A 22,488-nucleotide genomic window follows, 5' to 3' on the forward strand; every position below is an offset into this window, starting at 1 on the left:
GACTTCCTTCCATGCACTAGCCCAGTTGTACAGCGCAGACTTGATGTTGTAGCGGCGAAGGTTTTCCAAAGTCCGCTTGCCTCGAGTGTCACGTCCTTCCCTGCGCTCGTCTTCGTTCTCGAGAACAACCATCACCTCGTCCAGGAACTTCCGACGGTACAGGCGCTTTGTTGCCACGATCACTCCTTGGTCCATGGGTTGAATGAGAGCAGTCGTATTACGTGGCAGAAACATGCACCTAATACAGGTAACTCGCACGGAACACGTGGGTTTCGTTCCTACCGTGCCGTGTTAGGTGCGAAATCGCATATATTTAAACTACTCCATATTTTGCTCCCTAGACCCCCCAAATGTGTTGTTTTGCTATTAACTGTCACTGGTAATCACTAGAAAGCACTTTTACGTGGTTAGAAGGTTTATTTAATGTTATAACTCACAAATACAGTACTCCACAGCAAAACTTCAACGCACAAATACTGTACGTAAACACAAGGAAACATTCCGACGCCGATCATAGGTAATCATATAAATCAGGTTAACTGGTACCAGTGCTTTAACTTACAAGCACATACCAGAACAGTACATATTTAATTTAGAAATGTAGTGCTGTGATATCGAATGATTTCAGTACATAATCTGTTAGGAATGGCTGGAAAAAAAAAAATGTTATGAATACATTTTCACCTTTTTGATATATGTTTATGGTAGTTTCGAGTTATTTTTTACGTTATCGTTGTGCCCATGCTTGGAAAAGGGAGCGAAAGAGTTGAGTTTTCAGTCCTAAATGAGAAAACTGCACGTCCTCCAAGGCTGGACTCTGCCACGGGAGAATAAAGTGGAGGGTCAGTCCGATTAGCAATAAGGAAGTTGTGTCACAACTTCCAGCTCCCACACCACGAGTATGGCTAAAAATAGAATCGTAATGCAGTTTCAGAACTAACAATAAGTCTAATTATTACGAATACAGATACAAAGCAGAAATAAATACGTTTACAGACGGGGAAAACGTACTTCTTCCGTCATAACATGTTCATCTTTCTCTATCATTTTACCTTGTTATTTTCGCAATATATATTGCTGTCTCGTAAACAGGGTGATTGTTTGTGTTTTGCAAGGGAGGAAAAAGATTGTATTTTCTGTCTGGGTCGAGATAATGGGTGTAACCATGTGTGGTTAGGCATGGCCACGAGCGAAAAAATCGTACATCCACTCATCACAGTATCAGGTGGTGAACTGACAGATGACACACGAGAGGGTGAAGTCAAGGTCAGTCTCATGTCCCAGATTTTCGTTCACTTCCCAAAAGTTTTCACAGTTTTCTACAATTTGCATTGCATCAAATGATCTAAACCATTACAACAAACCTGAGCAAATAGGTAAAGATACCAAGACAAAAATGTATTTTTCTCTTATTATAAGTCTTTAACGAACAAACTAAAAAGGCAATATTCCGACGCCGATCATGGGTAATCATATAAATCAGGTTAACTGGTTACAAGGCTTTATTCAATGCTTTAATTGCTTACAAGTACATACCAGAACAGTAAATATTTAACTTACAAATACAGTACTGTAGAAAAGCAGTACAGTAAGAGTTTAACGAACAAACAAAAAAGGCAATATTCCGACGCCGATCATGGGTAATCATATAATTCGGGTTAACTGGTTACAAGGCTTTATTTAATGATTTAACTTTATTTAAGTGCTTACAAGTACAGTACATACGAGAACAGTAAATATTTAACTTACAAATACTGTACAGTACTGTGGAAAAAACGAACAAATAAAAAAGGCAATATTCTGACGCCTATCAGGTAAACTGGTTATAAGACTTTATTTCTTGCTTTAACGTTATTTAATAGTACTTTAAGTTGCACATAAACTTACCAGAACAGTACAGTACTCTAAATATTTAACTTACAAATACTGTGCTACTGTACTCGGGAATGTCTCACTCACTGAATAATTTCCCGCCTAGATCGTCACATAATCAAAACAAACCGCGCACTGCGGTGACGTTCGAGGATTTGATCTTTCAAAGGCCTCTCCTGCGTTAATTTGTAGTTTTCATGATGGTTTTTTAATCTTACGTTGTCTTATATGTATCCCAGCCCTTACCGTGTATAATTGCGAGCGGTGACGTTCAAGGATTTGATCTTTCAAAGGCCTCTCCTGCGTTAATTTGTAGTTTTCATGATGTTTTTTTAATCTTACGTTGTCTTATATGTATCCCAGCCCTTACCGTGTATAATTGCGAGCGCGTTCCGTGAGATCGTGTTCCGTGCGAGTTACCTGTACAGCAATTCTCAGCAACCAAGTCCTTGTCGCACGGGTGGGCAGGTGCATTGTCGAGCAGAAGGAGAGCCTTTACCTGGTTGCGAGGGATTCCCAGTGTCTTCGTCTGGTACTGGATGACCTCCTTGACGAAGTGACGGTGAAACCAGTCTTTGAAAATTACAGCCGTGAACCATGCTTTCAAAGAATGGTACCAGACGACAGGAAGGACATCCATCACCCCACGAAGGCACCGAGGCTGCTTTGCACGGCCAACAACAACGGGCTTAAGCCGGTGCATGCCGTTAGCACTGGCACAACACAAAGCAGATATCTGTTCCTTAGAAAGCTTGCGGCCAGGTACACGCTTCTCCGTCTCCTCGGCTAGAGTGTTCGTTGGCAGCGAGCGATAGAATAGGCCAGTTTCGTCTGCGTTATAGACTTGACCAAGAGTGAGGCCCTCCCTGTCGATCAAGCCTTTCACCTTGTGCCGAAACTCGTCAACTCCATCCTCGTTAGCGTCCAATGCTTCGCCATGTGCTTTACGGTTAGTAAGACCATGTCGCAATTTGAACGTGAAGAGCCAACCCTTGGATGCCTTGAAGTCTAGGGCGTCGTGAAGCCTTGCAAACTTCTCAGCAGCAGCCTTCAGCTCCGTTCCACGTACCATCACACCAGCTGCACGTTGCTGTCGGTACCAAATCAACGTGGATCGGTTGATTTCTGCAAACTTGGGGGTAAACATAACCTTCCTTTCCACGTTGCGTTTGCTTCTCGACGAGAAGTCAGCCGTGTACTGCATGAGTTTGTCTCGGGAACGTTTGATATTGAACAAAGTCGACCGGGCCAGGTTATACTTGCGGAGAATGCAGGAAGAAGACCAACCCGCATCAACTTTCTCCAATATCTCCCTCTTCTTTTCCAGAGTCAACACCACTCTCTTCCTTTTCTCAGGTGGCGGGGCCATCATCACACACACTAAGAGGAGGCCCGAGAGCAGCAGGAGGCCTTGCAGCAAGTACGGCACCACCACAAAAGCGAGCACGTGGGCAGCCATTGCGAAGAGCATAGGTCCAGTCGCGGTGAGAGACAGGCGGGAAGTGGGGAGGATGCAGCGGCGCTCTATCGGACGTCGGAGGAATGACGAACCAAAACAATGCTCTCCCGCGGCGCGCGCGGCAAGTTCAAATTACGGATGACAAAAAATCGATTTTATTTTTTTATTTTTTAGGGTTTTCGGACCATTTTGGGAATGTTGGATCCCAGGACGATAAGGTCCGGGTAGTGGTGATGTTCGGTTATTGGGCGTCCGGATATTAGAGTGATTACTGTATTTGTAATCACGCCATAGGGCCTTGAGGAGGGCGAGAGGTGAAATCCCACAACACGCATATCGCCTCTAAGCCTAACGATTGCTGATGAACAAAATTCCTTTTCGTGACATATATCTATGTTCCACCAACAATATCACATACAAATATGCTCACAAATACTGGATTATCACACTGAGTCCATAGGGACTTCGGCTCGGGCAGGAGGAATTAGTAGGAGTTTAAACGGACAGTACACGCGACATAACCCCACCCTCCTGACTGCTTGGAAGAGACTGAGGTTTATCGCTACGTGCTGGGCCCCGTGAGACAGCTCAGTGTTGCCAATGCCTTACCATTAGAAAGCGATGCACTTGCTATGACGCGTCAAAATTTGACGCGAATCCGCCAGAAACTTAATTCTTGGCGAATTTTTTGGTGCTTAGGAACACGATTCAAGTGACTGAACATCTTTAGAACAATCCACATGAAACATGAATCACGTGAGTGACCCTGAGAGGGTTAACTAGAGTATGTTATGTTTAGAAAATGGATTTATGAGTGCAAAGACTTCCAGTGCACACTTATTTCATTAAGGTACAATGGAGCGCAAGTAAGACTAGAGTGTGCAGTGTTAAGAGAATGGAATTCTGAGTGCAAATGACTAAGTTCAGTGCAAGACTTCATGTACAGTGTACTGCAGGTGCTTCAGGTACTCCTTTTTACTGTCAGAGCCTGAGAGGAGGCAGGTTATTCATCGAGATGGCCAGGGACTTGTTGTAAGTACCCAGAATGTTTCAAATTATACTGTATTTTCCATACTTACCTTTAAAACCTCATTTCACTCTTTTATGTCCCTTATTGGTGTGTATAGGGTCTTACGTGTTATGCATGTGCTGTAGGGAGGTGTTTTTCTGAGTTAGGCTAGGTTAGGGTCCATAACTACCAGTTCAGGAGCCAGGGACTTGTTGTAAGTACCCAGAATGTTTTATATTGTATAAACTCACCTCTAAAACCTCATTCTCTGGTTCTTTTGCATTTATTTCAGTCTTTTATGTCCCTCATTGGTGTGATTTGGGTCTTAAACAGGTGCTATGCATGTCCAGAGGGAGTTGTATAGGTGTTTTTCTGAGTTATGGTCCAAAAGTACAAGTCAGGAGGATGGGGCCCACTATCCGGACGGAACCACTTTCCGGACATGCCTTTGGCTCTATTACATCGGATAGTGGAGGGATTACTGTATCTAGTGTACAGTGAGTGTCATACGTATATTGTATCGCGGTGTATATTTAGTGTTAGGGTGATTCATGTTATGTTGTGCTGTCTAGCATACTCATATTGTGTAGGATTTTCCATGTACTGTAGTGTGTATTGTTGTGCTTTGCACATTTGTTAATATACGCGCAAGCTTAGGAGGTTTGAGTTTGAGCCCTACCTCCTTGTCTGCACACTCTAGCCCAGTCAAGAATAAAGAACCCAAGGCCAGCATCGTATCTGGACCTGAGGAGTCAGGCGCAGAATACGCTGCATAACAATGGCCAAAAAGGAAGAGTGTTATATTTGATTCACTGGATAATGCCATCACTAAAACAGCCATGAACTGTGCCTAGGATAATGTTACATTTGCAGTGAATGTGTCAGCAGAGTTCAACGAGATAAAATGCTTTAGTGACTCTGGCCCCGGTACTGTATCCACCTGCAGTTATTTAAAACCGTTTATGTTATATCCACCTGCGGATATTTAAAACCATATATGTTAAAAACGCGGATGTTAAGGGATGACTGTATGTCAGTCTCAGGAAAGAAGATAACAATAAAGAAGGTGCAAGAGATGTTAGAGGCTGGGCCAAGGTCCCATCTGCCAAGAAAGAACCAATAAGAAGAAAAGTGTGGGAAACATCTGAGAAAACACCTGGGTGTGTTCTGATTTGCCGAGAATGTACTGCACGCAGTGACTACGTGGTGAAACAACGTTTTTTCTTTTAATACCTTTGCTGGTGACCACTGGGAGTATTTGAATAAAAGTATTAATGAAGAAATATTCGTACATATGTGTAAAGCCGATAAATCTTCATCCCTTGACGTATATATAGCCTACACCACAAAACATTTGAACAACAACACAAAGTATTTTGTGACCTCATTATTAGACATGGGACTCACCTTAAATGAGAATGAGAAAATTTTTGACATAATAATGTATTATTATGAAAAAGTACCCGTTTGTGAGCATTCTGCATTGCCCACAAAATAAAATTGGAAATTAAAAATTCTTGCAGTATCTACTATAGTATCTGCGCCTTCCTGTGAATGCTCCCGTTTGGTAATGAAAAATCTGATTGGTGATGAATCAGCATGATTCATTACCAAACAAATTTCTCACATGTATGAAGATAATGAGGATGGAAATGGTGGACTGTCTGCTCTCTTTGATTAATCTTCTAGCCTACATAGCACAAAAATAAACAACATGTTGCTAATTATAAGGAGAGTGCTTATTTCCATGTGTATATATAACTGATGAATAATAAGTGTTTGCTTTAAGAATTTGGTAACGAAAAATTAAACTGATCATGAAAATTGAGAAGTTTGGTAATGTGACCAAGTTCAGATCTGGCAACCCTGATTGTCACCCGACCATACGATGGCGAAACACTCACTCAGGTTGGTGAACACATGACTGTGCCTGACAGGGGTAATAGTAGGGGTCTTGGGTGGAGCCATAGTGGTGCTATAGTATTCCACGAGACCAAAAACAAATGCAGATGGATGAAGATGCAACCAATCAGCAGGGCTGAGAACAGGAGAGGGCAGCTCAACTGGTCTGTCTGGCGGCATGCAATTTGAATGGTCGAAATGGCAGGGATAACCATGTCAAACAATGAAAATGGGTATTGATTTATGAATGTCAAATAACAAATTGTCGAATAACGATTGGTCAAAAAATGAGGGCTTGGTATATTCATTTTCCTCATCCTCTGGGAAAGTAACCCCCTGAAACATTTTTTTTAGTGTATTCTTGCTACTTCCAGACAATATAATTGAAGTTAAGAAGCATCCCTCATATGGTTGTATCAAACCCCTCCAACACAGGAAGTTTCCCCTAAGCTAAATATGAATAACTGAGGGCAGCAAGAATAACACTTAAAATGTGACATCAGAGTGAAGAGGTTTACTCTTCAAAAGTGTCAACAAGACTGTCATACCTTAAATTTGACTGGAGTGGCAGGGTCATCAAAGGTAAACTGGGTCAGGAAGCCGGGATCCGTGGACCAAAATACTCGGATGTCTGGAATCTCATACAATTTCATAGCCCAGCGCTCCAGACCCAAGCCAAATGCCCAGCCAACCTTATCACTCACACCAGCTGAAGGGAACATACATGATGATGAAGTTTGTCATGACAAAGTTTTAAATTAATACAACTTATGCAGGTGTTACGGATGAACACTGACGACTCTAAAGTAATACAACATTTTCACTGTATGGTTGGTCCTTAATATTTATGGTTTGTTATAACTTGGTTAGGTTTATCTCAAAACATACCTGTTGAAGATGTGTTTTGAGAAATTAAACCATCTAAAAATACACATTTAAAGGGTAGACTTTAATGTCTGATGATTCTCTGGGACACTGCAATTTTCTTAGGCAATCCATCCATCATCCAATCCTGTGTTGCTCCATGAGAAGCGTAGGAGGTTGGGGCTAGGCAGTTGGTCCTGACATTTAAGATGAGAGTGACCAGCCTCACTCATCCCTGAGTGGCATTACATGAGCAATAAACCCCAACCATCCCTTGGATATAAACCTTCACCGGTTCAATCCGACTGGAGCACAATAATTACCCACTAAACCACAAGGCACCAAAATTTGGTTATATGGTTACCACCCACCATAGTAAATGGTTTCCTGGTGTACAGGAAACCATTTGGCTTGTCACTCAGTGTAGAGTCACCCACAGGCAGAAGGGAGAGGAAAGAACGAAGGAATGAGAGACAGAGGAGGGAGTGTAAAGTCAACCATAGGCAGAAGGAAGAGAAAAGAATGAAGGAAAAAAAGACAGAAGAAGATGGAAGGAAACAAGGATGGAGGAGAGGACAGGGCAGACACTCGAGAGCAGCACTACACTGAGTGAGTGGATGGTGGGTGCCCCCACCTACCTACCCTTAGGCAATCACATAATAAAATTACACCTGCAAGTGCTATTTTAAGGGGTGCCAACTACACATTTGCAGATTTTTGCCATCTGCAGGTAAGTTTGCAATGTATCCCAGACAAACATGAAGTACCAACTGCGATACAGTAATCCCCATACTATCTGGATGCCCACTATCTGGACACCCCACTTACTGGACAATTTGGTCCTAGGACTTAATAATCCCAAAATTGCCCAAAACTCGCAAAAAATTAGAATAAAATCTATTCCCCCCCCCCCCATAATTTGAACTCGGCGTGTGGCGTGGACCAGCTGTGTTTTGGTGCATAGTTCCGCCGGCGTCCACTACTGTGCCCCTGCATCCTCCCCACTTACTGCCCGTCTCTTGTTGTGAGTACACACTCATCACCATGGCCGCCCACATGCTCACTTTTGTGGTGGTGTCCTACCTGCTGCAGGCTCTCCTGCCTCTTCTTCATGTGTGTGATGATGGCCCTGCCACCTGAGAAGAGGACGACAGTGGTTTTGACTCTGGAGAAGGTGAGGGAGATATTGGACAAGGAGGACGCAGGATGGTCGACCTCAAACATCCTCTGTAAATTCAACCTGGCCCAATCTACATCGTTTGATATCAAGAGATCCCATGACAAACTCATGCAGTACAAGGCTGACTTCTCGTCGAAGAGCAAACGCAACGTGGAGAGGAATATGATGTTTACTCCCCAGTATGCAGAAGTCAACAGCTCCACGTTGATTTGGTATCGACAACAATGTGCTGCTGGCGTGCTGGTGCATGGCACGGAGCTGAAGGCTGCTGCTGACAAGTTCGCAAGGCTTCACGACACCCCAGACTTCAAGGCATCCGAGGGTTGGCTCTTCGCGTTCAAGTTATGGCATGGCCTTACCAACCGTAAGGCCCATGGCGAAGCTTTGGATGCCAAGGAGGATGGAGAAGACAAGTTTCGGCACAAGGTGAAGCACTTGATTGACAGGGAGGGCCTCACTCTCAGTTAAGTCTACAGTGCTGACAAAACTGATTTATTCTATCACTCTTTGCCAACGAACACTATAGCCGAATAGACGGAGAAGCGTATACCTGGCCACAAGCTCTCCATGCAACGGATATCTCCTTTGTGTTGTGCCAATGCTAACGTCATGCACCGGCTCAAACCCGTTATTGTTGGCCGTGCAAAGCAGCCTCGGTGTCATCATGGGGTGATGGATGTCCTTCCTGTCGTTTGGTACCATTTTGTGAAGGCTTGGTTCACAGCCAAGATCTTCAAAGACTGGTTCCACCGCCATTTCATCAAGGAGGTCATCCATTACCAGACAGAGAAACTGGGAATCCTGCGCGACCAGGTAAAGGCTCTCCTTCTCTTGGACAATGCACCTGCCCACCCGTGCGACAAGGAGTTGGCGGCTGAGAATGGCCACATTAGGTGCATGTTTCTGCCACCTAATACGACTGCTCTCATCCAACCACTGGACCAAGGAGTGATCGCGGCAACGAAGAGGCTATACCGACGGAAGTTCCTGGACGAGGTGGTGGTTGTTCTCGAGGACGAGGACGAGTGCAGGGAGGGACGGGACACATGAGGCCAGCGGACTTTAGAAAACCTTCGCCACTACAACATCAAGTCTGCCATTTACAACTGGGCCAGAGCATGGAAGGAAGTCCCTGTCAAGACTCTAGAAAATGGTTGGTCTCGTCTGCTTCTACGAACGGATGTGGAGCACGATTTCCTAGGTTTCGATGTGGATGACTTCCATGCACGTCTACATGCGCATGGCGACAATGTTGATGTGGACGAAGTGCGTGAGTGGTTAGATGACGACGAGAGTGATCCTGGGTATCAGACCATGTCTGATATCGAGATTGCATCTTCAGTTGCAGGTGTCAGTACCCAGCTTGAAGATTCTGACAAGGACAGCGACAATGATACAGACTCCTCTCAGTGTGACACTACTCCAGCCATCCCCAAGCTGAGCGCACTCCGGGAACACATAGAGTTCATTCTCGACTACCTGGAACACCCGGAATGTGACAGGGAGATGGGGCCCATGGGACTTGTGGAGGAAGTGCGCGCTTTCAGGCAGCGCATCATTAATCGCCAAAATAGTCGTTCCTTGCGTTAGTCAACCACTGACAGCTTCTTCAGACCCGTGACCCCCGCTGTGCCCAGCCCTGGCTCCACACCATTGCCTCCCCAAGACAGGCCCTCATCCTCTGGGCCACAGCCCAGCACATCAGGCACAGTGGAGTTGCCACTGGACGTGAGTTTGTGCCTCTCTTCAGAGTCGTCTGCAGTGGGTAGTCCATCACCACGTCCCAGCGATGCGTCCCTAGGCCACCTGCATCAGTTACTCTTAGACTCTGACAGTGAATAAATAGCAAGAACTCACCACTAGACCACACAGGAACTTACAGTGTTGTGCAGTGAAAAAAACAGATTGCAGTATTAAGAAATTGGAATTCTGAATGCAAAGACTTAAGTGCAGTGCAACACTGATTTTATTGATGTACAATGGAGCGCAAATTAGACTAGAGTGTGCAGTGTTGAGAAAATGGATTTCTGAGTGCAAAGACTTAAGTGCAGAGTGCAACACTGATTTCATTACGGTACAAGGGAGCGCAAGTAAGACTAGAGTGCGCAGTGTTAAAAAACTGGAATTATGAGTGCAAATGATTAAGTTCAGTGCAAGACTTCATGTACACTGTACTGCAGGTGCTTCAGGTTCTTTTTAATGTCAGAGTCTGAGAGGAGGTGGGTTGTTCATCGAGATGGCCAAGGACTTGTTGTAAGTACCCAGAATGGTTCATACTGTACTGTATTTTTCATACTTACCTCTAAAACCTCATTTCACTCATTTATGTGCCTTATTGGTGTGAACAGGGTCTTAGGTGCATTGCATGTCCAGTAGGGGGGTGTTTTTCTGAGTTAGACTAGGTTAGGGTCCATAAGTACCAGTCCAGGAGCCAGGGACTTGTTGTAAGTACCCAGAATGTTTAATATTGTATATACTCACCTTTATTCTCTAATTCCTTTGCATTTATTTCACTCTTTTATGTCCCTTATTGGTGTGAATTGGGTCTTAAACAAGTGCTATGCATGTCCAGTAGGGAGTGATATAGGTGTTTTTCTGAGTCAGGCTAGGTTTGGGTCCATAAGTACAAGTCCAGGAGGCTAGGGCCCACTATCCGGACAGGACCACTTTCTGGACATGCCTTTGGCTCAATTACGTCAGATAGTGGAGGGATTACTGTATATAAAAAAAACATCCTAACTCTATTTTTCTACTGTCACATGGTAATACTGTAGAAGTACTGGCAGTTCTCGTTATAAGTGAGAATGGTTTTAATATATCACAACTTTTAATACACAAATACAGTACTTGTAGTCCTCATTATATGTGAGGGATGGTTTTAATATATCACAGTTTTTAATGTACAACTGCTAGTGTACACTGAAGGAAAACTGGTAAATCAACTTCACAGGTAACAATGGAATTTCTGCATGCAATGCTTTAATTTACTGAGGACTTGACAGCAACAAAGCATGTCACAAAAGGTTACTTGTAATGACTGCCTTTATCAGCCCAACCCACATGCATGTAGGAAATTGGATTACGATGATGAAGATGATGATGATGATGATGATGATGATAACTATAGTGGCTAGTTTAAGAACACAATGGTCTGCCATTTGATAACAACTTATCCAGTTACATAAAATGAGAGAAAATGTGGCAATAAATACATATAATACAGTGGGTAAAGTAGTTCTTGCACACAAAGAAAAATCTTTTAAAAGATAACAGAAACAACCAACAGATATCTTAGAGTTACACAAAATCCGTTAGTAAATGAGTTCACATCCAAAACTGAGATACATTTTGTAAATATAATACAGAAGGCCACCAACAGGGAGTTCACATCCCATAAACAAGGTAAACCTTCTAACATAACAGGGAAAACCATCATCAGATATCTTACAGTTGCACAAAATCTGTTGGTGAATTAGTCCACATCCCAGCATTTCAGTCCATTCGTCATTGAGCCACACCTCCAACTCCCATGACGGATGTGTGAAGGGGAAGTACGCATCCACCCATCGCATCTCGACTTCTGTTTGGGTTGTAATGCAGTTATCAATTTTCATACAGTATAATATCATGTTAAGCACATGGCAATATAACAGACTGACTTGGAGAGTGGATGTGAGTGAGGTGGAGAGAGATGAGATCAAGAATGAAAGACAAAATGAAAATGTGCAGTATACTGTATGAATGAGGGCGGTGAAATAAAAGAAGGGCACCAATGATGGCAGAGAACAGGTTGTTTGTGGCCATATGGCTTAAGGTATCTGGCTGTGGATGCCAGATCACTTAAAATACATTACAGCTGTGGGGGGTCCATGAAGATGATTTTTTTTATTATTCTCAGATATTTGTCATTGGTGGTGCATCTGTCCTTTAACAGCTGCAAAAAACACGAGATGACTGTAGCTTTGTACAATTTCACACCAGCAGAAAAAGAATATGGGTTGCATCTACTTTTTTCTTCTTCTTAATATTCCCAGCATAAAGAACTCCCAGTATCGTATGTTCCACTGGCGAGGTATGGAGCTCATTAACTCACTGAGTCTGGGGTTGTTTTTTTTCCTTATTCTTGCCATCTTAATTAATCCCGTCAACATGAAATGCCTCTCCTCTGTTGAAAAAAACTATAGCACCAATAAGAACAAATCTGATGGAATGTCACCAGGATTCAAGTGAGTAGGGATCCTATGATAACCATGATAAAAATGTTCTTGTTAATGATTCATCAACTTGCCAACATCACTGCCAAAGGCACTGAAGAGGAGCCTCCAAGGAGGTGAAGCTGTGGCATCCACCCAGGAGCCAAACCTCCTATTTCTGTACTTTACAATAGGAGGGACCCAGGTAAGGCATTGTCTACCACAAGGGAGTGTCAGATCCCTATGTATTGTGTATGTACTGTACTGTACTGTACCTGTAGGATGGCCCCACAGAAGCAGCTGCTTACCTGTGGTCGACATGTCTGCTTAGGCAGATTGAAGTTATGGAACAACAACAACAGCTGCCAAAAGTGACTATGCAAGTGGAAACTGGAAAGAGAATGTATATCCCTTGAATCTAGTGACATTTTACTGATGCATTCTTTACTTCCAGATGATTTTACTCAACTTTAGGGAGACCTCTGATACTGAAGGGTAAATGACAGATATACCTTGGGTCTCCACAAACAAACAAACAAACAAACAAACAAACAAAAAAAAAATCTAAACTGAATACAATTATCAGGACGCAGCAAATTACATCACTGGACTGAAGTGGTTAAAAAAAAAAGCAGCAACTGTTACAGATTGGCAACAATACCTTTGCCAAAGAGTGTGTTGGCTAGGTCCATCAGACAGTTCTTGAGGTCTGTCTCTAGCAACTGGACAGTATCTGGGTGGTGCAATGGTGGCTGCCTTGACCCTGGCTCTCCTTTGGCAAATAGCTGAAACTCCTCCATGTTTTGATGGCTTCCATACAGCTGGGAGTATTAATGTAATATTAACACTCAATCTGAATATGTTCTCTATTTTATTCTTGTTACTTCCTGATGATTTAATTCAACTTAAAGGGGCCCATTCACACATTAGGCATACTCATCCTTCCACATGTTCTCTTCTGTCTACAAAGTGTAAAACTGTCTGTGATAAAGCTAAAACAAAAAAATGTGATTTCTGCATACCACAGGAAGGGCAGGAAATCCTAATGCTGCAGCTTACAGGTTAAAAATATAAATATATTTTTTTTAATGCAAGGAAGAAGGAGCCAAAGGCCAATGGTCTGCAAACCACTCCCTCCAAGAAAAAACAAAAACAAAATGACTGAGAGCCAAATTCAAGATCCATTCATTTAAAAATGCCTGGACACACTGCATCTGAAAGACCAGAGATCATAGGCAGTAGGAAAAACAGACAGAGGGAGACAGTTCCAGGGTTGACCTGCTGCATACATGAAGGACTGGGAGTAGAGGTTAACTCCTGCATTAGAAAATTGGACAGAAAAGGGATGAGAGTTTGTTGCCAGATGGGTGCTACGCACCTGCCGTAGTGGTGGAGGGATGCAGGTAGACAGCTCAGAGGAGCAGTGACCATTGAAGTAGCAACAGAAAAGAGATAAAGCTGCAGTAGCTTCTCGCATTTCATAAGTTAAAGTTCTGTTTGTGTTTCATGTGCACATACAATCACTACACATCAGTATTCATCCAGCCATCCATCATCCAATTCTCTGTTGTCCCATGAGGAGCGTAAGAGTGAGTGAACATCAGTATTAATGCACCGTATTTCAAACTTTGTAGGCTGGCAGCCATTTCGAAACATTCAGAGTCCAAATACAGCTCCCCACAGTACAATAAGATAGTTGAAAAAAAAAAAAAAAAAAAAAAAAAAAAAAAAAAAATTGTTGTTGCTAATGTTGCTACTTACAACCTTGTTCTGTTTGGCTAAGCAGAACTGTCAACCACAGGTATGCAGTTACTTCTGTGGGGCCCTCTTACAAGTACAATGCAGTACATACATCATGTAGGGATCTAACACTCTTTTGTGGTAAACAGTGCTTCACCAGGTTCAGACCAGGGTCCTTCCTATGGGGAAGAGCAGAGGAATATGAGGTTTGGCTCCTATGTGGACAATGCAGCTGCTTCACCCTGCATGCACAGTCCCACCATAAGTAAGCTTCTCATCAGCACCACAACACATGTTACTAGGAAATAGTTACGTGGGCACTCATTAATGAATACGTGTAGCCATGAGTTAATAATGAAGTTAACAGTCTCACAGTGACCTTAACTTCCTGGATACTGAAGACAGCAGTCTCACTGATGTTCTTATAGCCACCTACATCAAGAGATTTTGCAGTCTCTTTACTGTTCAATACCCATACTATACTGTATGTTTGTCAAATATAATTACCATTTTCTACTTCTACTGTATATACTTCTCACATAACTCAATTTTTCTTGTATATCCATCCTTCTATATGGAAGCCTCCACTGTGACTGGGCTGGTAGTGGAGTTTTGTTCCCTAGTGAGTTCAGGGTCAGAGACTTCAGTCCATGATATTCTATCTATCTATCTGTTGCCAGACGCTTTAATCCCGTAAGGGATGGCCACAAACAAATTGCCTCCATGTCGCTCTGTACCCCACCATTTCACTGCCCTACTCCCAGCTCACACCCCCCTCTCTCATATACAGTACGTCTCCACTCATGATATTCTGGCCTGGTCCATGATATTCTGGTCTGAATTTACTGTTCAGCCCTTCATTTTTCCAGCTTTAAAATTATTTTAATTGCCTACATAACTTATCACATCTTCCTCCACATGGACAATCAGCAGAATTCACTGGCCTAACTCAGTAAGGGACAAATACACCCACATTCAATGGTCTGCTCATCACTTGTAAACACTGAGTTAACATGTGCTTTTAGTTAATTTTCTGGCCTTTTGTTATAAGAAAAAAAAAAAAAAGTGTAGACACAAGTGAATAAAGACAATTTATTGCAGCTTTACTGATATTCTTGAGTTTACTTACAACTGGAGAATGAAAGGAAAACAACAGTCTTTCATCAAAACCATGGTGTAACCTGGGATATACAGTCCCACCAAGTATGTTAACCTAGACTTCATGCGTATTTGTCCCTTATATATATATATATATATATATATATATATATATATTTTTTACTTACCTTACTTTCTCCATTACTTTTTTTGTTTATCACTATATTGCATTAACACAAGCAACATCACAAAACTAGGGGAAATATGGCAGAAAGTCAAACTTAAGGGACCACCAGATCCAAATTAATTTTCTCCCCAATAAATACAGATTAAAAGTGGCAATGCTTTTTAGGGTATCAAAAAACTTTGAAACTTGTGAAACTACTGTACAGTGGTCATCAATATACAGTATAGTACAGTATTAATAACACAGGCCAAACCACCTTATATCACTATTATAAGCTGAATCAAAAAGGTGGCAGATGAAAACAATATTAAACCAAAATACAGCATGGTGCTTGAGAGGGATGCCTTCATGTGGTGGTACTGATATGTCCAGACTGCTCAACTCCCTGGTTAAACAAACACCCCTCAACTACCTTTCTATCCCCCCAAAAGGAGGATGATGACTGCAGAAAGGTAACTTCAGCCTGCAATCCACTGGATTTAGGTTCAGATGAGCCTCAGATAGAAACTACTACTACTATTGCTGTCATTACTATATGGCATATTGGAAGACAATAACACTAATATGTAATGAACAGAGCATTAAATATACAGGTACAACAAAAATACAGTACAGTATATTAGACATACTATCATACAAAGGTTAATACACTTGAGACACAAAGTACAAGTGCACATGAAAAAAACAGTATATATAACATCAATAACAAGCACTGTAAGCAGAATTTCAGTTCAACCCCTACTATAAATGCCACTGCAACTCAATTAGAAATGAATAATAAAAGTTGTTGATGTGGCAAAAAGAAGTGTTACTTGTTACCAGACAACATCTCAGAGTGTGACCTCAAGGATAGGGATTGAACAGGGCAGCTGCCAGAGATAAGCAACATGCAGAGCTGCCATTAGGTAATCACGGCCAACACATACAAGCATGTTGGAGCCTTAAAAAATGATACATCAAACTGTCAGGGACAAAAATCAGCATATCCACAACTATTTCACATTCTGGGTATGTTTGTCATTTTCCACTTTGAGGCATCATGTGAAAGGGAATTATCTATGGCAAGAGGAAAATATGCTTCTCTCACCTTATATTAGCCAGCAGAGAAAAAAGAAAAGAACAAGAAGTTAAATATTAGGCACATTTTGGTCCCCAACTGTACAATCCCATGTTCCAAGATATTACGTAAGCCTGCTGACATCTAACTAATGAATGCTGAAGTACTGGAATGGCTGATGACATACCTCACTTTTAGTAAAGAGTCTAACTCCCTCCACTTGATGAAAGACTGGATAGTGTGATGAGTCAATCTCATCCCGCCGGTAAACATCACCAATCACAAGGAAGTTGTCCAAACCCATGGAGATTAATTCACTCTGAAGTCAAACAAAAAAATACTAGCATAATTTTGTAATTACAGTATATGCACAGGGTCACCTTCATAAAAAACTAGTACTCACATTTCTACCACTCATGTCTTATGCAAAGTACACTTTTATATAACTGATCATTATAAAAACTTCCAACAAACTTTTAATAATATGCACAGGGTAACCTGTAGAAAAATGATAATCATCCACTCACTTCATGTGATGCTACCTACTTGTTGTTTCACGATTATCATTCATTTTCTGTTCTGCCCTCCTCTTTCACTATTCTCCCACCTTTTCTGTCACTTTTAATTACTCTCCTTTCTTTTTCAGGTGGCTTTACATTGAGTGACATGCCAAATGATTTTCTGTAAGCCATGAAATCATTTACAATGCTGGGTGGTAACCAAATAACCAACCCACACTTATTTCCTAAGGGTCAACAAGTGGGTTGACAGAGTGCTAGTGTCCCTCCCCGTAAAACAACTAACTCAAAGACAAATGGCCACCCCTTGCAGGATTATGGCATATCATTATAGATAGATAGATAGATAGAAACTTTAGAAGAATAAATATTGTACTGAAAGTTCCACTGTCTGTCTTATGCACAATTGCTTTATCACTGAATATACTAACAACTAACTCATTACTTAAAGGGAAATGACTGTTGTTGTTAAACCCAAATCTGCCTGGCTGAGCAGACCCATCAACTGCAGTCAAGCAATCACCCCTGCAGGGCCATCCCGTGCAATAAACTGATGTTACCTTATGGCAGACAGTGATTTTAGCAAGGTGCAGGGAAGAGAGTGAAGGTTTGGTTGCCAGATGGATGCTACATTTGCATCTCTCCACCCAGTTAACAAGGGCACCACAGTAGGTTCCACACTGCCCTGTTATCTATTTATATGGTTACCATCCAGCATTGTAAATAGCTTTCTTGAGTTACAGGAAACTGTTAGACTTGTCATTCAGTGTAGAGCAAGCTGAAGTGGAAAGAAGAGTAATACAAAATGACAGGAAAGATGGGAGAAGTAGGAAGCGAGGAGGGCAGACACAGACAAAGAATGATAAACATGAATGACAAAGTAGGTATCACTACATCAAATAACCCAGATCAATACAGGACAAAGGTATTGTAACCACTTGGATCATCCATCCATAATCTCATCAAAGCATCATTCGTCAGTTGTCAGAAACCTTCCAATTCTGAACCAGTCGGGGTGAGCAGATGGCACACTGATAGGGCAGACTGGGATGGATTTAGAAATTATCTAGCTGATATTTCATGGCAGTCCTTCTTCTCCACTGACATCAATTCTGCCCAGTTCCACATTAATGACTTAATACAAGTTGGTATGCGACTGTTCATACCTTGTCAACAATTTACTGAAAGAACAGACTTCCTAAAATGGTTCAACAGCAATCATGTTAGAGCAACGACCCAAAAGTCTTTTGCATACAACTCTTATCTTGAAGTCAAAAACTACCGAATCCCTCAATCCCTTTGAAAGTCCAAGAAACCACAGTAGTATTAAATCTCACCAAATCTAATGTTCTTCATATTCAAGCATCCAAACTATTAAATAATCCTAATAACAATAGAATATTCTGGTCAACTCTTAATTCTTTCAACAGTAACTTTAAAAAGTCATCACCCATTCCCCACTAAAATCTTCAGACGTGAAAACTGTAAATGACCCTTGTGGAAGAGCTAAGTTTCTTATTGATACATTTGCCAGAAATTCTACTACGGAGAAGTCAGTCAGAACAATCCTGGACAAGAACTTTACTCTCCCAGAATTGCTCCGCTAAAGATACAGACTAGAAATGTGAAATCTGTCCTACACAATTTACCAACCAACAAAGCTCCAGGTACAGATGGAATTCCTCCAATAGTTTTGAAAAAGTGTTCCCCAGAACTTGCTCATGTTCTTGCTTAAATTATTCAGACTAGGAATACTGTACAGTATATGATTTTTTATTCTCTAATTCTCAGAAAGAAGCTAACATCCATCCAATTCCAAAGAAAGGATGTTTGTCTGATCTTTCTGATTACAGACTAATAGTCATCACATCTTCTCTTGGAAAGTATTTGAGATTGTCATTAATTAGCACACTGTTACACCTCTCAAATTCAACAACTTAATTAGTGACATACAGTATGGTTTCCACCACGAAAGATCTACTGTCGATATCTATTTTTTTTTTATGCGAGGAAGATGGAACCAAAGGCCATGAGCCTGCAATAACAGTTCCCTCCAAGAGAAAAACAAAATACAAGAGAGAGACAAATTCAAGATCCATTCATTTCGAGATGCCTGGACACACTGCGTTTGAAAGACAGGAGATCATAGGATGCAGGAAATACAGACAGAGGGAGACAGTTCCAGAGTTGACCTGTTGCATTAATGAAGGACTGGGAGTAACGGTTAGCTCTTGCATTAGAGAGTTGGACAGAAAAGGGATGAGAGTTTGCTGCTAGACGGGTGATACGCACCCGTCGTAGAGGTGGAGGAATGCATGCAGACAGTTCAGAGGAGGAGTGACCATTAAAGTAGCGATAGAAAAGAGATAAATATGCAACAGTGCGACGAAGAGACAGAGGTTGAAGGGAGTGAGTAAGAGAGGGAGAGTTAATGAGACGAAAAACCTTTGATTCCACCCTATTGAGATGAGCTGTATGTGCGGAGTCTCCCCACACATGAGAGTTGTACTCCACACAGGGGCAGATAAAACCCCTGTATAGAGTCACAATTGTGCAGGGGTAAAGAAAGAACGGAGTTGGCTTAGCACACCTTATCTCTTGGAAGCAGATTTTACAAGAGATGTAATATGATCTTTCCAAGATAAGTCCTGAGTAAATGAAACCCCAAGCATGTTCAAGGATGATGCAGGATTAAGCTGAATACTATTAAACATTAGTGGGTATACCTGTGGAAGATTTTGACAGGTTGACAGGTGTAAGAACTGACTCTTAGATGCATTAAAAACAAGATTATTTTTACCCCAGTCAGAGATACGAGCGAAGTCAGACATTAGGTGTGCCATAGCCTCATCCCTTGTTTGTTGAAGTAACTGCTGAGATGGGCGTTGCGGGAACCAAATGGAAAGGCGAAGGGTGGAGTCATCAGCGTATGAGTGGATAGGGTTAGATGTACAGCTTAGAAGGTCACTGATGAATAAAAGGAAGAGAGTTGGTGATTGCACAGAGCCCTGAGGAACACCACTGTTGATAGATCTAGGAGAAGAACAATGGCCGTCTACAACAGCGGCTATAGAACGACCAGAAAGGAAGCTAGCAATGAAGGCACAGATAGAAGGACATAAACCATAAGAGGGCAGTTTGGAAATTAAAGATTTATGCCAGACTCGATCAAAAGCCTTTGAGATGTCAAGTGCAATGGCAAAGCTTCCGCCAAAGTCCCGAAAGGAGGATGACCATGAGTCTGAAAGGTAGGTGAGAAAGTGGAGCGTCCCTGACGGAACCTGTACTGACGATCAGAAAGAAGGTTGTGATAGGAAAGATGCCTTAAAATTTTTCTGATGAGAATTGACTCGAAAACTTTTGAAATACTGGACGTTAAAGCAATTGCACGATAGTTGGAGGGTTGGGAGTGGTCACCCTTCTTTGGGACTGGCTGAATGAGGGCAAACTTCCAGCAAGAAGGAAAGGTACAAGTTGACAGACAGAGGCAAAAGAGTTTGCCTAGGCAGGGTGTAAGCACAGAAGCACAGTTCTTGAGAACAATAGGAGGGCCTCCATCAGGCCCATATGCCTTGTTAGTATTGAGGCCAGTGATGGCAGAAAATACATCAGCTGAAGAAATTTTAATGTCAGCCATGAGGGAGTCAGAGGTGGGAAGTGATGGAGGAACAGCACGGAATCATCTAAGGTGGAATTGGAGGAGAAAATCTGTGCGAAGAGATCTGCTTTATCAGTAGAAGAAATAGCTACAGAACCATCAGAGCAGAAGAGAGGAGGGAAGGATGATGAGGTAAAGTTGTTAGAAAGGTTTTTGGCGAGGTGCCAGAAGGAGCGGGAAGAATTCGAGTTGGAGAGTTGAGAACATTTAGTGAGGATGAAATTATTTTTAGCAGAACGAAGAATAGACTTAGCACGATTCCGGGCAGAAACGTAAAGATGATGTGATTCAGGGGTGGGTTGGCTCCGGTACCTTTTGTAGGTCCTCTTCTTGTTGCGGACAGCATTAGAACAAGCGTGATTAAACCAAGGCTTTCTTGCGTTCGTCAAAGGATATGAGAAAGGAACGTATGCTTCCATGCCCGAGAGAATAACCTCCATAATGCGCAAGGCACACTCAGATGGCTCACGGCCATGGAAGCAATACTCATTCCGGGGAAAATCAAAGAAGTACTGCCTGATGGCCTCCCAATCTGCGGCTCCAAAATGCCACAGGCAACGTTTCCCTGGAGGGTCCACAGGCCGTACCGGAGTGATAGGACAGGTTAAGGTGATAAGGTTGTGATCAAAGGAGCCCAACGGAGAGAAAAGATTAACAGTGTAAGCAGAAGGATTGGTTGAAACGAAGAGGTCAAGTATGTTGGAGCTCTCTCCAAGGCGGTCAGGGATACGGGTAGGGTGCTGTACAAGCTGCTCTAGGTCATTAAGGATAGAAAAGATGTAGGCTTGTTCACCAGGTGGATCAGTGAAAGGAGAGGAGAGCCAAAGGTGGTGGTGAACATTGAAATCTCCTAGAATGGAGATTTCAGAGAAAGGAGAAACGGATATAATGTGTTCTATCGTAGAAGTAATATAGTCGAAGAACTTTTGATGGCCAGTAGAATTGGGGGATAAGTAAACAGCACAGATATATTTAGTCAGAGAATGACAGGAAAGCCGAAGCCAGAGTGTAGAGAATTCAGAAGAATCAAGTTCAGGAACACGAGAGCAAGATAAGTCGTTGCGTATATATACACAACAGACACCTTTGGCTTTGAAATGAGTATAGAGAAAGTAGGAGGATACAGAAAAGGGTTTGCTGTCAGTTGCCTCAGACAGCTGAGTCTCAGTTAGAAAAAGAAGGTGAGGTTTAGAGGAGGAGAGTTGGTGCTCAACAGCGCGAAAGTTAGAGGAAAGGCTGCGAATGTTGCAGAAATGAAGAAGAAGAGAGTCAGACAGCGGTTCCAGGCACCTCGAGTCGTCACCGGGAGAGGGGCGGAAGGTACTCAATCTCTTTACTCATACCATCCATCAGTCAACTGACTAACATGGAGAAACCCATGCAGCAGCCCTTGACCATTATATTTCTAAAGTTTTGACAGAGTGTGGCACCGTTCCTTGCTATCCAACCTCCCTTGCTACAGCACTATCATCTTTTGTCCCACTGGTTTCCTGATATCTAAACAAGAGAAAGATATTTTGTAAAGGGAGATGATGTATATTCCAATTTTCACTCAATTAATGCCGGCGTTGCACAAGGCTCAATCCTAGCTCCAATCCTGTTCCTCAGTCATATTAATGACCTAGTGTCACCCATAATCTCTATCACTCATATGCAGGTGACTCAACACTTCCCAATTCCTTCACACTTGAACAACCATTCACAAATACTGATATCTTTAACTCCCAGCTCAACACAGCAACCTCCTTAAA

At 42.3% G+C, this 22,488-nt stretch overlaps 1 protein-coding gene across 2 annotated transcripts in view; it reads right to left on the reverse strand.

The window, feature by feature from the left end:
* PheRS-m (Phenylalanyl-tRNA synthetase, mitochondrial) overlaps positions 1-22,488 on the reverse strand; it is a 127,295-nt gene that overhangs the window by 40,450 nt on the left and 64,357 nt on the right. For both annotated transcript variants that reach the window (XM_080267924.1, XM_080267923.1), the window contains exons 4-7: positions 16,749-16,880; positions 13,141-13,300; positions 11,735-11,866; positions 6,791-6,951 (exon numbers count right to left, since the gene is read on the reverse strand). In XM_080267924.1, coding sequence (XP_080124050.1) covers positions 6,791-6,951; positions 11,735-11,866; positions 13,141-13,300; positions 16,749-16,880 — 585 coding nt within the window. The remainder of the gene's footprint in view (positions 1-6,790; positions 6,952-11,734; positions 11,867-13,140; positions 13,301-16,748; positions 16,881-22,488) is intronic.

The sequence above is a fragment of the Coenobita brevimanus genome, chromosome 25, assembly GCF_032717465.1.
Source record: "Coenobita brevimanus isolate Jiangsu-jjx chromosome 25, ASM3271746v2, whole genome shotgun sequence".
Classification (NCBI taxonomy): Eukaryota; Metazoa; Arthropoda; class Malacostraca; order Decapoda; family Coenobitidae; genus Coenobita; species Coenobita brevimanus.